The sequence below is a fragment of the Parus major genome, chromosome Z (assembly GCF_001522545.3).
Source record: "Parus major isolate Abel chromosome Z, Parus_major1.1, whole genome shotgun sequence".
NCBI lineage: Eukaryota > Metazoa > Chordata > Aves > Passeriformes > Paridae > Parus > Parus major.
In genome coordinates this window covers 17,129,860-17,145,670 of record NC_031799.1, presented here as the reverse complement: position 1 = coordinate 17,145,670, position 15,811 = coordinate 17,129,860, and the positions used below count along the sequence as shown (strand labels likewise).

The window sequence follows — 15,811 nt, the reverse complement described above, 5'->3', positions numbered from 1 at the left end:
TTTGCTTCTGTTTACCCAACCTGGCTGTGTCCCAATACTGCATCACACAGTACTAAGAAAGCCTATGAAAAGGATCTCATTATGGTATTAATGAAATTATCACACTATTTAAGGGAATTCTGTCATGTGTTTGTCATTTATATATATCCTGTGACTAGAGGAATTAAGGGGCCGAATTTTAGCCAAGAATATGTAAGACATGTAATTCAGAGACACTTCTAGGAATAAGTCTTTTTTTCTTTTAAGAAAGAATCTGTAGGCAAACGTAATTTACAAATTACAAACTGATTTTGGTATTACATGAGTACAGATTACACTTTTAAACATTACTTTATAGAACCGTGATCATCAATTGAACTAGTCTGGCTTTGAACAGTTTTCCAAGATTAACTATGAACTGATAAAAGCTATAGACAAGACAAAAATGTTTCCTACCTGAGGCCCAATAAATACTCTGTATTTATTATCAGGGCTGTCACCTCCAATTAAGAAAGAGTTGGGTCCTATCTGCTGCAGCAAGTACAGCCTGGCTCTCATCACTTTGTTGACACGGCGATTTGTCTCCTCAGGGCTGTACGGAGAGAAGCCATCTGGAGACGGGGCTCGTCGAGGTGGTGTTATCCGTCCGCTCTGAAACTACAGAAGTGCCTCCGTCATGAGCATTCAAAGGACAGAAAAACGTTTAAATAGGTACAATTTATTTATTTATTTATTTACAGAGTATGAGTCCCCAAAATCTACTACTAACAGAACTACTACAATCTCTTAGACTACATGATTTAAAAGGATTACATTTCTCCCATGCCCAAAACTCAAGGGCAGAAGAAAATCAAAATTCTGTAGCTGAAACTTGTCTGACATTGGGACACAAAAAGGAATCTTTCAAATTGCTTCTTATTTTCATTTCATCATTGTTGCATTACCATATTACTACTGAGTTATCAAATATAATTCAATCCAAAGATGAACAGAGACTTATTAATCAATAAAGCATATTATTCTATAAGGCTCTAATGCTAGTATACTTAATAAATGAAAAAATGCTATGACTACAGTTTACAAAATGGAATACAAGTTCAACAAAGATCAAAAGTTTAAGAAAATTCCAAAGAAAAAGAAAAGATACAGCTTTCTCCCTATTCAGCCAAGAAAACAACTTTAAGATGAGGATGCTTTTGGGGTTTTTTAATATTGTTTCCCCATAATCAAAAATCAATGGCCCAAACCTTTTATGAAGATTGTCTCATTTAAATTCTTCACATTTCTAACATTATGAGATGCATTAATGGTTCGATCCCATTTCAGATCTTCTGATTTTATTTGCATGCATTGAATTTCATGTTAGGATGAAAGTTAATAATTAATTCACTGTCCATCATAAAGGTAAAATATAAATTTGATTTTTACTGTTTTTAATGTGAAAAGTTAATATAAAACAAAAAACCCCAACCAAGTAAAAACGGTTGCTTTTGGTTTTTTAATTTCAATTTCAGTTTGTTTTTTTTAATTTCAATTTCTCTTGTCAAGAGGAAAGGGCCAGTGCTGCTGTGTTGTAACTTGTGATACTTGTCTCTAGTTCAGAAGAATGGAATTCAGAAATAAAACATATTTTAACTGATGCTGGAAGAACTTGTTTAGAACAACAGGAAAATAAAATCAATTCCATCTTATGTATCTTCTAATTGTACTGTGAATTGCACTGTGAATTTAACTGTTGAACATTTTTACAATGTAAGATATTATTGATCAAAATATACTCTTGATCTTCTTTAATGGAACTGTTGCACAAAACATTCTATTCTAGGGGTTCCCTAGAATGCAGTGACAGTGATTTTAGACTTCTAACAATGTACATACACAAGTCTTCCCTAATGTGTACATAAAGATAAGCTCTGAAACAGAGGATCACAACAGCATACCAGTAAGACTTTTCTACAGAAATTTTAATCCCTTCTAGAGTCCTATCCTTAATGGAACATACCTGCCCCGAGAACTGACAGGCAGAAGACACAGTTATAAATAAACAAAAACAACAACAAAGCCAACAAAAAACCCAACAAAAACCAAATAAAAACAAGACAAAACAAAAAGCCCATCAACAAAAAAACTCCCAGCACTTCTTCACACTAATCAAGCTAAGAGATCTATTCATGACTGAATATCTACAGTTCATTTACTTCCTAGCAACAACAGATGAAAGCAGGACTGAAGGAAAGAGAAAACACACGACAATACTACATGAGGTATGTATGTCACTCAAGTGATAACCTGTAATAACTTCTTTATATCAGCATCTTGCTCTACAGAGAGAGGACCAACTGCCCTATAAGCAAAACACTGTAGAATATACCCATCTTGAAAATTACATCACAGCTTGAAACTTACAGGCACTGGAGATACCCTTTTTCTTCTAACACCTGGTGACTCAGATTTAACTGTCCTAGCAGATGATGAAGAGGAGCTGCTAGGAGAAGGACTACGTCTTCCTTTCTGTGTAGGTGAAGAAGCAGTGTTTTGACCTTCAGCTTGAGGATCTAGAGAGAGTTTGTTCATTTCTGATCCATCTACTTTTCCAGGGATAGGTTTCACCACCTTGCAGGAATTAAACCACATGTTAAAGTTATTAATTGGTAATTTTACATTGAAGCAAAGAAAATTAATCAATTATTCTTTTGTTGTAATTAAGCTATTATACAGATATCCAAGTATTCTTTAGGCCATACTACTAAGACCTAAGAGGGATTAGCTTACTGATCTATATGCAATACAAAAGCAAGAACCTTTCTTTCAGTCCATTTGTGCAGTTTATGTTAGTTGTGGCAGCAAATGATTTGATTCTCAAGGTATAATTCTACATATATACCACAAAAAATAGCAGTTTCCCCACCTGGACAGTAGAAGTCAAAATAACTTTCTTCTCTACAAGTACTGTGCTTATTAAGAGCTATAATATATGTATCCATCCATTCTACATGGTACCAGCTGAAAAATACCAGGACTATTTCTTTAGCACAACACTTTTGCAAAATAAAGACTTCAAACTTGGAGGTAATCCAGCAAAAGTTAAGTGTGCTGTTCTTTGTAAAAACCACTCACTTTTTTTGTCTGCCATACAAGTAAAATAGCTACACCACATCTGGCGTCTGAGGTAACCACTGTGCATGCACAATGTGGGTAGAAGGGGTGCTCAAGCAAAGGGAGTACATACACAACAGTGCTTTGTTGCATGAACACTTAATTTTAAATTGGCACTGAGAACTGGAATATTTCAAAGACAACTCTCAGCTTTCTGCCAGCCAGACCTACATAATGCATAAGAACATTATGTAACATCTCTGGGAATCAAATTAAAAACAGTCACATTGGGAAGATGCAGTTTTAGTTCCACATTTCTCAATGTCTCAGAGGCCTGACTTAACATTGGAAGGAAGCTCCAAGCAACACCTCAAATAAACAGAGCAGATCTCTCCTAGAAAGTTTCAGCAGTCTCTTTAAGACAAAAACTGAAAGGAGCTTTCCCTTCTCAGCGTAGTAAGGGATATCTAGACTCAGTGCCCAGTTACAAAAGTGAGCAGGATAAAAGAGAAATATAAAGGGCAGTGAAAACCCTTCTTCCCCTCCTAACAATTACAGTAATGCTTCTCCTTGGCTGGAAGATCAAAATGCAAATTCATGTACCTATGGACAAACTACTTGTGCTTGAAAACATCAAAAATGTCAAATTATAGCAATTACGAATCTGGAGTGTCAAATGTTGTATAAACGCATTCAGATACCTCAAGGGAAGTGGGCTGAGTAAATACATTCAAGCTATTCAGTAACCCAAAAACATTTAAATTTTTTAAGTCAAAATTGTGTTATTCGACCCTTTGAGGTAATGAGGTTTGGTGCTCTTGTAGGTATTTTCAGTGTTATTTCTCCCAACAGAAGCTTCTTATTTCTGTTCCAGAAAAGCTGTCTCCAAACACTTGCCTACTACAACAGATGATCTTAACTTTACATTAGTGGAGACCCATTACATGCGGAGTCACATCAACCAGTGCAACTCCATTCATAGGTAATAGCTATTAATTAACCAGCATTATGCTGAATAGAATTGGAACTACTCTTAAAATATTTCAGGCTTGATCTACCTATATTTTCTTAAAAGCTCTTCCAAGCCATTTATGCCAAAGCAGTACCCAAAAGGCTAACAGAAGGCTGTCACGCACACTTGAGCAGAGCTGAGAGCGGCCTGGAGGAACACCCGAGTTTGGGTTTGCGCCTGGCTTCAGCCGGTTTTCCCTGCTGAGCGGCGCTCCCTGGGTTGCTGCCGCTGGAGGGCAGCGGTGCCGCAGCGGTGCCGCAGCCGTGCGTGCGGCTCACAGAGAGCACCGCGATAACGCCTCTGCTTAAAAATAAACAGCAACAATCGCGGGACATTTCAGAAAGTCAGCCGCGCTGTCCTGTTACAAACACCGCGAAGGAAACGGACAGGAAACGGACAGGAGCACCATAATTAAGAGTAGAGAAATTGTTAAGACAGAAAGTTTTCTAACAGAAAGACATTTAAGTGATTTTTATTTGTGATAGCTGTTACAGATACTGTCCTTCCATCCAGTGCCACTTACCACAGGGCCTCTCCTGCTTCTTCTTTCCAGCCATTCATGCTTCCAAGCTGGCATACACGTTGCCTTGAGTTTCTCCCTGATCATGCGCTCTTCTGGGCGGTCATCCATCTTCTGCAACCCCCTAAGGGTTTCTTTATTCTCCATGTCACGACTACAGCAAAGAAAAAGAGTCATAAACACAATTAATTTCAGTTAAAGTATAATGCCACAGGATTCTTAAACTTTGTGCCACCCTATTCTCTCTCTCCTTACAATGCAGCTGCTAAGACATTATTTCCACCAGACTGCAAGAAGCCTTTCAAGAGTTATAACTAATATGTTATTCTGCCATTTGAAGCAGAATACATGTTTAGAGGGATATTTCTTTAAAATGTGTGCACTACTTTAGGACAGTGCACCTGTAAGGACTGAACACCCCGTAAAAACGAGTATCTCAGCAAATATAAAGCCAATACAAGAATTACCCTCTATGTAATGTCATGCCATTCATCAAAGGTTTCACAAGTGTTCCAATGGTTCATGCATTCCTTGGCAATTCAAAGCTTGCAATCTCCATTTTCAAGTAACTGACAAAATTAATATAAATTAAAGATGAAAATTTCCCATAATCATAAGATGCACAAGCATGAAACTATGTACTGAGTACCTCTTCATATATTAACTCTGCTCAAAGAAAGAACTTGTAAACTAATACACAGTAAGTATCAGAGAATAATAAAATGGCCTGGGTTGGAAGAGCCCTTAAAGATCACCTAGTTCTGACTCTGTCACTGTGGGCAGGAACACCTCCCACTAGACCAGGTTGCCCCAACCAACCTGGCCTAAAGTATATTTAAACTAGACACAAGTCACAAAATTGAGGCTAGTAGCCTTCTGAGCTCTTTGCAGGTGACTAATAACTCAAGAGCTCTTAAAGTCAGCTAAAATAAGAGCAAAATTCACAGCAAGTTCTCTTCTGTAAAATGAAAACTTAATCCATCTGGGTTTATATTTTTTCACCTACAGCAAAGTAGTTCCTTGTGATTGCTGGCAACAACAAAAAAGCAAAAAACACTGTTAGACACCGAGAAACAAATATGAACAGTCTGGAAGATTTCCTGATTCTGTTGAGCTATCTGCAAAATCACCAAGAAAACCACATTCTTAAGCAGCAGCACATGATCCCCACCCATCTTCTTGAAGCCAGAGCTCTTCAAAAATAAGCAAGCTTTATTAAGCCAACTGTCAGAATGAGACTTTATTCCAAAAATAAAATCACAACTTAAAGAGGAAGACTATATAATAATTTAGCAACAACCACCGCTTTCTTCCATGCAATCTCAGCTTTTAAAACATTTAACCATACAGTCACAACTGCATTTATGTACTGTATGATGACCTAAAATATATTCCCTGAAATATGCATTGCAATAGAATGATGTTAAAATTACAATTCCTATCTTCAGCAGCACTGTATTACTAAGGTCATTTATCACAAATTTGTACTTTAAAGAAAATTATAAGTTTTTGCAGGTCAGAAGAAGAGTAGTTATTTTTCTTCTTTCATTGTAGAGACAAAGGAAACGAAGGATTCTGAGGCAGGAAATAATTCTTCCTGTTAAGTGCTGAAACGTAATAAGCAGATGAAAAGAAAATATATTTTTTTTAAAGCTAACTTCTACTGTTAATAACTAATTTTAGATATGCTGAACTGTGTGATTCTAATTATTAAGGACTTAAAAATGTTTATAAGAAGAAACACAATCCACCTAAGAATGAATGCTTTTTCAGAGGTTTAGCACTCATGCTTGCTTAATTCCAAAAGTAATGCAAATGAATTCCATAGCATTGCCTGCTAGATACAGAAACAAAAGTAGTGACAATTAATGAAAAACAAAGATATAACAGTAGGTAGAGTCCAAATTAAAAACTTGCCTGTAAGTTTCAAATGCTAAATAAACCACTGTGTAAAAAGAGTCAATTCTTTTTTTCCTCAGTCAAAAAAAATTTTTCCTCAGTCAAAAAAAATCTGTTCAAAGACAAAAAGTATTTGATAAGAACAGCACAGCTCTGAAGTAATATAGGTGCAAGTTAAAATATAATTACTCTATTTTTTATAGTAGTTATTTCATGGCATGAACTCTAAATATGTGCATGAAATATCTCAGTTGCATGAATACTTCATATACTAGATAGAAAACACCATGCCAACAGGGAAAGAACGACACAGTATTTCATTTGTTCATATAACCATGATTAACTTCCCAACTGATATAAAAAAAGTCTTTTAGAGGCCCTTGGACTTGAATTCATGAACAATGTAATACAACAGTAGAGGCTTCACAATCTCTACTTGTTCTCTAAAAAGCAGAAGCAGCTATCCTCCTCTCATGTGACAGCTAAACCGATCTACTCTTGTCTGCACAAAGAACTCTTGTGCTTTCTCTACACGCAGGTGGGAAAGACCAACTGTGTCTGAAAGCTTTTGCTTAGTAATTCAGTTCTCTTATGCAGAATTTAAGTTGTATGTGTGTCTGTCTGTGTATCTATCATCACAACAACTTCATATTTTAACTCAAGCCTTGGCTAAAATATCCATTAGAATATTCATGTCTGCTAGGTCTGTGGAAAAAATACTTTTCCTGTGACTGCACCAAGCTCCTACAAAACTGCAAGATGCTCTCATCTTGTGACCCTGAACGTGCAAGGTTTGGGGTTTTTTGTTTGTTTGTTTTGTTTTGCTTTTTACATCTATTACATCTACAATTCTCCCTCGTCTATTCCAGGCATGCTGAAGTTTATCTACACAGCAATGTCTAGTGTCTGTAGACCATTGTATCTCAGCACAAAATAAAAACAAGAAATCCAGAGCAAATTCCACCAAGGAATTCATCCTGCAGTGTATGGAGTATTTTGATCTTCATAGAGCAGCATGTATTTGTGATAGCCACATACTTCAGTGACTCTCGGGTGGTGTTTTATTTGAATCACAGTGCAAAGCTAATGAGCAAGTGAAAAACAAACCTCAGAGAACATGCTTGGACCAGGGGAGCCTTACATTTCTAAACAGCCCACTCCTCTGAAGCAAGGATTTTGCTCTTAAATATTTCAGTTTCCCATGAGTCAAACAAAAAAGGATAGAAGATACTTTTTTGGGATAAATTTTAACTTTTAAATTTTGCTTCCCTCCCCCTTAAGGCAACTCTAAGTATCTTCTGAATTCTTGGTATTGGTATTTCCAAACCAACTGACACCAGCTCTTGTGTTGTCAAGAAGTACCAAAGAAATGGCTCTAAATTGAGTTCTGGAGTAGTGAGCAAGGTCAACAGTGTGATGAATACTGGAGTTTAATGCATAAGATCACTGATCTGCACTTTAGTAATTCCATCATTCACACTGGATTATTTGCTTCATGAGCTACAAAACTCGATCTATTAACACACTGCATAAAAGAAATCTACTGCAACATTTTATGAAGCAGAGAAGGCAAAATGTCCTTAATTTCTATGTCTTAATTTTGAAGACTTGTGAGCAGCTATTGAGTAGCTAGATCACTAACAGCTTGTTTTCTGTGGATCAATGATTCAGTATTTTATAATAAAGTATGCAGTACATGTGCTATTTTAGTGAACTATGGTGAAATACACAAGCAAACTTTACTTCTAATAGCTTAGTGAATACTAATTCTCTGCCAGTATTTTTCTTACAAAGGTATATAATGTTATATGAAAGCTCAACTCTAGCTCTGGTTCATTTCCAAATTGTACATTGCTTACATTGTACTTCTCAACAGTTAGTTGTCTTGGCTTCTCTGCTATCTTACATGGGTAAAAAAAACAACTTTAGCCAACAGCCAGACTGGACCACATTTTATTAGCAGCAGGAAGAAAGGAAAAAGGCAAGCTCTGAAATAGGAGCCAATGCACCAAGAAAGATAAGTTCTATTTGCTATATCCACAAGTACCCAGTCATAGCAAGGAAAAAGTTATTGGCTGGTGAGTTGTTTCTTTTTGGTTTTTTTCCTTTTAAACATTCACCTGATGCAATTTAGCAAAAGGAACTTGTATATGAGCAGTGGTCAAACCATGGGGAACCACAAGAAGCATCATGAACAAAAGTGGTCACAAAGCAGCTACATCAGAGCAATCAATGCAGTTAGTAACAGGTTTGATGCAAGAGCACTGGATGAGAAAGAACAAATACAGAGACATTATATAATCTGTTCAATACAAATGCCATCTATTATAACAATCAATACTGGAAGTGACCTTAGATGGGATATCAAGATCTCACTTTGAGCACCTTAAGCAAGAATTAAGAATGTGGTCACCCAGCTAAATGCAAACAGAGCGTCAGTAGGTCCCAAGAACACCAAGCTAATTGGCCAGCTGGCCAGGAGGCATGGCACATAGAAGCAGTGCTCAATGTGAGGAACAGGGACAAAAGAGTTAGCTATTCCCTGAACTGAGAGAACTACCTAACATACTAATAGTTGAGGAGGTCAGCTACTAGTATGTTAGGTAACTTCTTGCCACTAACAGTTCCAGTAGTGCTCACAATTTCTCTATTGCCATTAACTACTTCTTATGAAATCAAGATCAGTAACGAAAAACAGAGCAAGATGGATGTTCCTTCTCTTGCTGATTCACCACTGCTTACATCTATCATCTAACCATATGTACCCATTCTAATAAAGCAAAAATTAGGTATGGCACATACTATGAAAACTTTCACAGGGAACTTTCTCAATCTGGAAATAAATGGCAGCAACTGGCACTTAACAACAGAATTGAATGTGCTACTTCCTAGAGACAAAGGTACATGGCTTCCTAAAATAGTTACAGAGATTTTAGCTGAATGTTACAGAAGTGTGAAATTTAAATGTATTATTCTGTTAAGAGTACTCCCTTGAAGGCTGGTATGTCAAAAGGTGAAATTGTCAAAGAATATTTCACTGCTAACGGGACAACATTTACAATCAAAGCTCCAACTGCACAGACTGAGCCATCCCCCTCAGTGGAACCTCACAGGCCCTGGCCAGGAAGGACCATCCTTCCTGTGAGCCTCAGTGATGAAGGCTCAAAACCCCAAAGACAGATGTCAAAACATACAGAGGTAGATTTTCTGCACAAATTTTCTAGTTCCTATGAAGTCAAACTCACCTAATGTAAAACACTTGTTTTATTTCTTGCTCTGAAACCACCTAGCTAATCCTTTGAGATATATTATTCAGTAGCCACAGAAAATAAATCCTCCTATGAAACAAGAAATGACAGCCGCTGTTTGTAATAGATGCTTGCTATGAAGCTAATAAAATGGGCTTCTCTCCTGTGTATTTCTTAAAAAAGCTATCAGACATCTCACACCAGTATCACAGAAAGTTCTTATGCTCTCTTTCTATCATTATTTAGTCAGCCAGTTGCAGTCCAGATGGATCAGGGTTTGCACACAGGTGTTTTCAAGATGTGAAAAGCAGTAGTAACATTACATGATCTCTCAGACTCTACACTTTCATACTAAATGCTTTAGAGAGAGAATTTGGTACTTTATCTCTAAAGCCTTTAAAGTTTATGCCATTATTGAGCAGAATTTTTAGAACTTACAGGAGGTAGATAATTTATATTGATACAAGAGACCCAAAGGTAATTATAATTGTGTTGTTTAATTATTTCAATTTTGAGTTTTGCTTAATATCCCCAAATGAGTTTATAAAGGTTTATACATTTATTACTATATGACAAATTTCAGCATCCTAGCAGACAGCAGAACCCAGATGCCCAGTTCATGTTACTCCAATTGAAGAGGACATGCTAGTACTGTCCCCATTGTGGTGCAACACAGCACTGGGCTTTACTTCAAAAACAGCTGTAATGTCATTACAAAGACTGAAAAGGAGTACTCACTGACAGCTTTATGATTAGTTCATCTGCAGCAGGTTATAGGATCTCAAGCATACATGTTAGGAATTCCTTCCCCCAGTTTAGCCCACCAGAGTCATCCAGCTCTTACAGAAGTATAAGAACAAATTTTCACTTGTCACATATCATGTTCCTTTTTTAACAGAATCAAATTCTTCATTTCTAGAATGAAGTCTGATCTCTTAGGCACCAAACTGATCTTTTGCCTCAGATTCATCAAGGCTATCCTGGATCAAATTAGGAGTACTAGTTGAAATGGGATTGGCCAACATATAGAAAGGATCAGGTCAGAGCAGATATGGCCCTTGCTGACGCAGAAGTCTGAAGCCGTTAACAGAAAGATCTGAATTAAAGGTAGAGTAAAACCCAAAATACAAGTTCTTAGAAAAGTTCTCACTGGAAATTATTTTTATATGTCCATGTGTCAGGTACATATCCTACTGTTTCAAGTGTCTGTCCTGTTTTTTAAAGATAAAATTTCGTATTGTGTGTATATATATATATATATATATATACATATATATGTATAATTTGTTGACTGTCACAGAAGAGTAAAACATCTCCACACATAAAGCACAAGATTAAGAGTTTCTTAGCAAATTTTACTTCCCTGTCTCCAGTAAAGAACATCAGATATTTCATACAAAAAAAAATTATGCTTTGAATCAGCTTAAGGTACTAGGGTTAAGCAGATAAACCTGCACTCTACATTCTCCACATTCAATAAGAATGGTGGAAATGATAGGATACAAACAAGTAACTTGTACAAGATAAGCTACACAATTTAAAAGCTACAAGCTACTAAATGATTGCCGTATAGTTATAAATGAGAAAAAATTTAGAATGTCTTGGCCCTGTTCAAAGTGGCAGAATTTTCAGCAGATACCAAATGTTCAGAGATTACTGCTGGACAGTTCTTTCAGAATATGTTCATATGCAAAATATGTTCATAAAAATAAACAGTGAAACAAAGCAAATGAGAAAAACTGAAGGCTTATATATATGTTATTTCTAGAAAATAAACATAACATCCTCTACAAATTCTGGGTCTTAATGACTGGTTAGTCTGGCCTCACAGAAGGAGACCAGAGATGCAGAAAGAAATTTAACAGGACTCTTCCTCTCTACTCTGAAGAATGAGCTGATTGACATGCCTTCATGATAATCATTATTTCTCACCAGGGTTATATTTGTTTCTTAGCATACACTGCTGACAATTAAAACCAATTAATATTGTTATCAATTAGTTGTACTGAAGTAGCAATTAGGCGTCATGAAGCAAGCCCCTAGTATTCTAAGCATCCCAATTTGCTTTTTTTTTTAAAATTTATGTTTCGTTATTTGGTGGTCACTTTTAAAGTTAAAGCTTTATTTTTTCCCCTCTTTTTGTATTTCTTGTCTACATACTTATCAGTCTAAGTCACACTGAGTATTTGTATCATCAGTAAAATATCGTGATACAGAAACAGTAAGTCATACTAAACAGGCACTGAACTTGCTAAAGAGAGATATGTCTTGCTCACTGATAGTCAGAGACTCATTCAAAAAGACCTTGTACTCTGAAGATTGATGCATACACTGAATTTTGATCAAAGGCCAAAGTGGACTAAATGTTTCCATAGAGATTTCTGACTGTCACAAAAAGTTTTACTACAATGCAGGAATAACATAAAAAATTCCTTGCAAGCCTATTCTGAGTAACTGCTGGGTGAAAAATATACAACCCCAGCAACCCTGTAGCACTTATGGTAGATATATATATTGAAGAGCGCTGTATCTTCTTTCAGCAGGGAGTCACAGGGGAACTGGCTCTCACCATGAAGATCCAGATTTAGGTTCTGTAGATCCTTAATGCTCACACATGCAGTGACTTTGCAGGTATAGTATGCTCTGTGCTGATCAGGGTTGTCTCCTTTGGAACAACAAGACCTTTTGGTGGTATCTGTCAGCTAATCTAACCACAGGCCAACCATACAGTAACTACAATGGCAGCTACTATTACAAATGTTTATTTTTTTAAGACAACAAGCTATCATAACAAGAAAAATGTCAGAAAAAGACATTCAAAACTTCCGTGAGCATATAAAAATTATATTCAGTGCTCCCATTTTGCCTTCTTTAAAGTCTACAGAATAAAGAGAAAATAACAGAAATCTTAGCAGATAAGAAAAAGTGTTTAGTGAGACAATTTTTAAAAATTAAAAAAAAAAAAATCCAAATTAAAAAAATATTTAAAAAAAGAAATCTGTGCAATTAGCAGGCAAGGAAAATGTTTTTCCATAATAATCAACCATGGCTCCATAACAAAACAAGAAAGCCAATACAGGACAGCAAGCATACTCCTTAAAAATGCACCATTTTTTCTTATAATTTTCAGTGTATTCCTGAGATTTTAAAACTTTGCTGCTTCATATCTCTAATAATGTATTTAAGTTCTAATTTATAGTAATGCATACTCCTTATGAAATGTAATTCTTGATACTAACTAGAAATTACACACTGTCAGCATAAAAATGCAGTGAGCACACTTCCATATGATATATGGATCTGGGTAAAGGAAAATGGGTATCTTCAGTATTTGTTTAAAAACTGACTTACAAATTGCATACCCATTCACATAGCAGTGTGAAAGCATAACACAAGAGAAGCATTACTTTATGAGAATTCCAGCTTGTCACCAGTGACTTGACAAAAGACACTGTTACATGTGAGCCACATTTGATCAGAAAGCCTTTGCATTCAAATTTTCAGATTAACCATTTAATCCCAGGTTCCTAGGCACAATACATGCTGTGCACAAGTAACTGCAAATAACATTATCATAAAACATGAGCACCCCTCCATAAAAAGAGAAAAATAACACTAAAAAGATGCATCAGAATTGAATTGTATAGATAGATAATGCACTCACATGAAGCATGCTAGTATGTGAAAAGGAATAGTCTGATTTCATCAAGACACACCATGCAAGAGGAATTAGAAGCAGTATGAAGCTTCATACAGTACTTGAGGGATGATGTAAGGATAAGAGCTGTTAGGTCAACTGGTATCAGTTTTCCTATCTGTGAAACACTCTTAAAAAAATGAAACTTGCAAAACTAATTAATTTTTATCTAGTGACATATATGTGGTCCTTCTAAGTCCAGATTCATGAAAGAATAGTAACATTTGACATGAAGGACTAAGTTTTAAAGAGACCCTAGTGGTGAATAAAGATGACTTAATCAGATTTCAGTTAGCACACTGACTGCTATTCCCAACCTGCTGAAGGTTTTGTGGGCCACCAAGAACTGTCATCTCTGTTTATAAAAACCAGTGTTCAGAACGTACAGCTCTACACACTAACTCCTTGCATCTCATTCTGACCACCATCCTGTGTTCTCTAAACCTAGGACTTCCTTAATTACAGAAAAAGTAGTAGGTAGAGATGGGGGGCAGGAGGGGGGAAGTTAAACTGCATTTCATGCAAAATGTCATCAGACATCAGAGAATATTCCCTTAATGTGAATTCAAAATGTTGTGCGGGAAGCTGCAAGTGGTGCCTTCACTTTTGCCTTTCAGCAGTCCACCAGAAGAAAATGCTTTGGCTACTTGTAATTGATCGCATTTATTTTGGCAATTTTTGATTCAAGCAATTTTTTAGTATTCCCACGCTTGCCAGCTTTAAGAATTATTATCTTTCCTCCAGGATTGTGTGGAGTGATTGTTTAGCAAAAATACCTAAAATACCATCACTTTACTAATTACACCACAACTTTGCACACTGAAAGCTACTCTGTGCATAAAGCAGTACAAAAATATTAAAATATATAACCTATTGGAAAGTATAAACCACACTGTGGAATAACCCCAAATTTACACTGATATTTACTCATCTCCCACTGCTGCATTATTCCAACATTCTAGTTATATATACTTACAAGGTAGTTGGAACAGATCTGTCTATAACCTCATACATGACTTTGAGACCACAAAAGATATTGAACATAAATATTAACATTTTAAAACAAGTAACGAACATCAAGTAACACGAGTAATGATCATGTCATCTGTATGTGCATTTGGCAGACTGCTCAACAAAACACTTTTGAAGAGGAATGGAGGAAGGCTTTCCAGAATGGGATAGTTAGTATTTTACTGTCCTCTCTGATCAGCACCACAACTGAGTAAGAGTAATTACTGCTTATTACTACATTCTGAGATCTCCTCCCAAAGGTAACTGCATGGGGTTTGGCTGGGAAGGAGTTACAACAATCTTAAACAAACTTAAACCTCCATACATCATTGTTAAATAAAATCAGAGTAACTAAATCAATCTTTTTTTTTTATTCATCCAGAAGAATCAGGGAACGGGGGAAAAAAAGTTGTGAAATTTCTAAACAGGAATAAGCACAGGCAATCATGGAACACAAGCCTTGTGGACATAAAAAGGAATTCAAACAACTGCAAAAAGTTAAAATGATTGACCTGAAAAAATCTCTGAAATGTTTATTGCAAAAATACTAACAGCAGCACTCACTGCTTGCTTTATTACTATGGATAGGTATTATATTAAAGTAACTTAACAAAAGCTTCTTCATTTGTCCTAACCCACAAGCACAAAAGAAAAAATAACCCATGTCTTTGAAGAAACAGCCTCACATTGATGCAGCTACAAAATAACTAGGATTCCAAAAGAGCTCATTTACTTTCTCATTGAGAAAACTACTGCACTGTTTATACGACAAGCACCAAAGGGATTTTCAGTGGGTTTCATGACAACATGATTATTTGGAGCACAGGAATATACAGATATATGTATACTTCAGACAGAGGAAACATGTTTTCAATTATAAATATATTTCTCTCGCCTATTTAAACTTAAAAGAGGAACTTAGGAAGCAGAATGAAACTGACGGACTTAAAATTCAAGTTTAGCTTTATCTGGGATTTAATTAAAATATTTAATACCAACAGTCATCATAAATGCAGTAATTAGTATGTCAAAAAGTGTATGATGACACATTCTTCTTTATCTGCCCATTAAACTGCTTGCTTCATCAGAAACTGACTGTCAGCATTCAAGACAAAAGGGTATGATTTTTTTAATGTTATTGACCAGTTAAGATACCAGTTCCCATTTAAGATGTATTTTTCTTTAGTCACATAAAACCAGCAACTACTCAGACCATCTTTTGGGTAACTGGCAGCAAATCTCTGCCCATCCAAATTTTTCAACTATAATGTTGAAGCACAACTGCGAGAAAAGACTTCAAGCCATGAACCAGCAACCAAGAAAAATATGATTAAGAATTGCCATGAAAT

General features: G+C 36.0%; 1 protein-coding gene across 4 annotated transcripts in view; it reads right to left on the bottom strand.

Annotated features, from left to right (window-relative positions):
• MAP3K1 (mitogen-activated protein kinase kinase kinase 1) overlaps window positions 1-15,811 on the bottom strand; it is a 58,729-nt gene that overhangs the window by 18,803 nt on the left and 24,115 nt on the right. For 3 of the 4 annotated variants that reach the window (XM_015653539.3, XM_015653540.3, XM_015653538.3), the window contains exons 2-4: window positions 4,611-4,761; window positions 2,386-2,592; window positions 436-636 (exon numbers count right to left, since the gene is read on the bottom strand). In XM_015653539.3, the coding sequence (XP_015509025.1) occupies window positions 436-636; window positions 2,386-2,592; window positions 4,611-4,754 (552 nt within the window). In that variant the 5' untranslated portion in view covers window positions 4,755-4,761. Of the gene's footprint in view, window positions 1-435; window positions 637-2,385; window positions 2,593-4,610; window positions 4,762-5,074; window positions 5,107-15,811 lie in introns of those variants that run through there. The other variant, XM_015653537.2, reaches the window with a different exon arrangement.